Source organism: Penaeus monodon, chromosome 29 (genome assembly GCF_015228065.2).
Source record: "Penaeus monodon isolate SGIC_2016 chromosome 29, NSTDA_Pmon_1, whole genome shotgun sequence".
Taxonomy (NCBI): Eukaryota; Metazoa; Arthropoda; class Malacostraca; order Decapoda; family Penaeidae; genus Penaeus; species Penaeus monodon.
Window position 1 is genome coordinate 28,373,838 of NC_051414.1, and position 425 is coordinate 28,374,262.

A 425-nucleotide genomic window follows, 5' to 3' on the forward strand; every position below is an offset into this window, starting at 1 on the left:
AGTTGACATAATTCAACATACTTCATCAGTAACCTTGTACATAATCATACTAACAAACCAGTAAACACCGACAAAACATAATCTCACTGGCAGAGATGGTAAATCTAGCATAAAACCAACAAAATTTGAACAACCTCCATGCAACAGGAGTTCAGCCTTTGAGAACTAATAACAGAAAGAATAAGAACTGTAATCATATTTCCAAACGACACACATCTCGACGGCCTGCGTTTCAGAGGAGCGTCATCTCCGTCCGTAACGACAACTACGTCCTGGCCACCGACGGGGAGAGTTTCGACCTGATCTACCGAGGGCTGGACAAGGAGCTCTTCCAGCGCCTCGTGCACAAGGGCAGGGTCTTCGCCAGGATGAAGCCGGAGCAGAAAATCACGGTGGTTGAAGCCCTGCAGGATCTCGGGTGAGGG

At 47.5% G+C, this 425-nt stretch overlaps 1 protein-coding gene across 1 annotated transcript in view; it reads left to right on the plus strand.

Moving 5' to 3' along the window:
• The window catches only part of LOC119592106 (probable cation-transporting ATPase 13A4), a gene marked incomplete at its 3' end in the record, with an annotated part of 17,932 nt that overhangs the window by 14,985 nt on the left and 2,522 nt on the right, over positions 1 to 425 (plus strand). Inside the window, 1 exon segment of the mRNA XM_037940925.1 lies at positions 237 to 418. Within this exon segment, the coding sequence (XP_037796853.1) occupies positions 237 to 418 (182 nt within the window).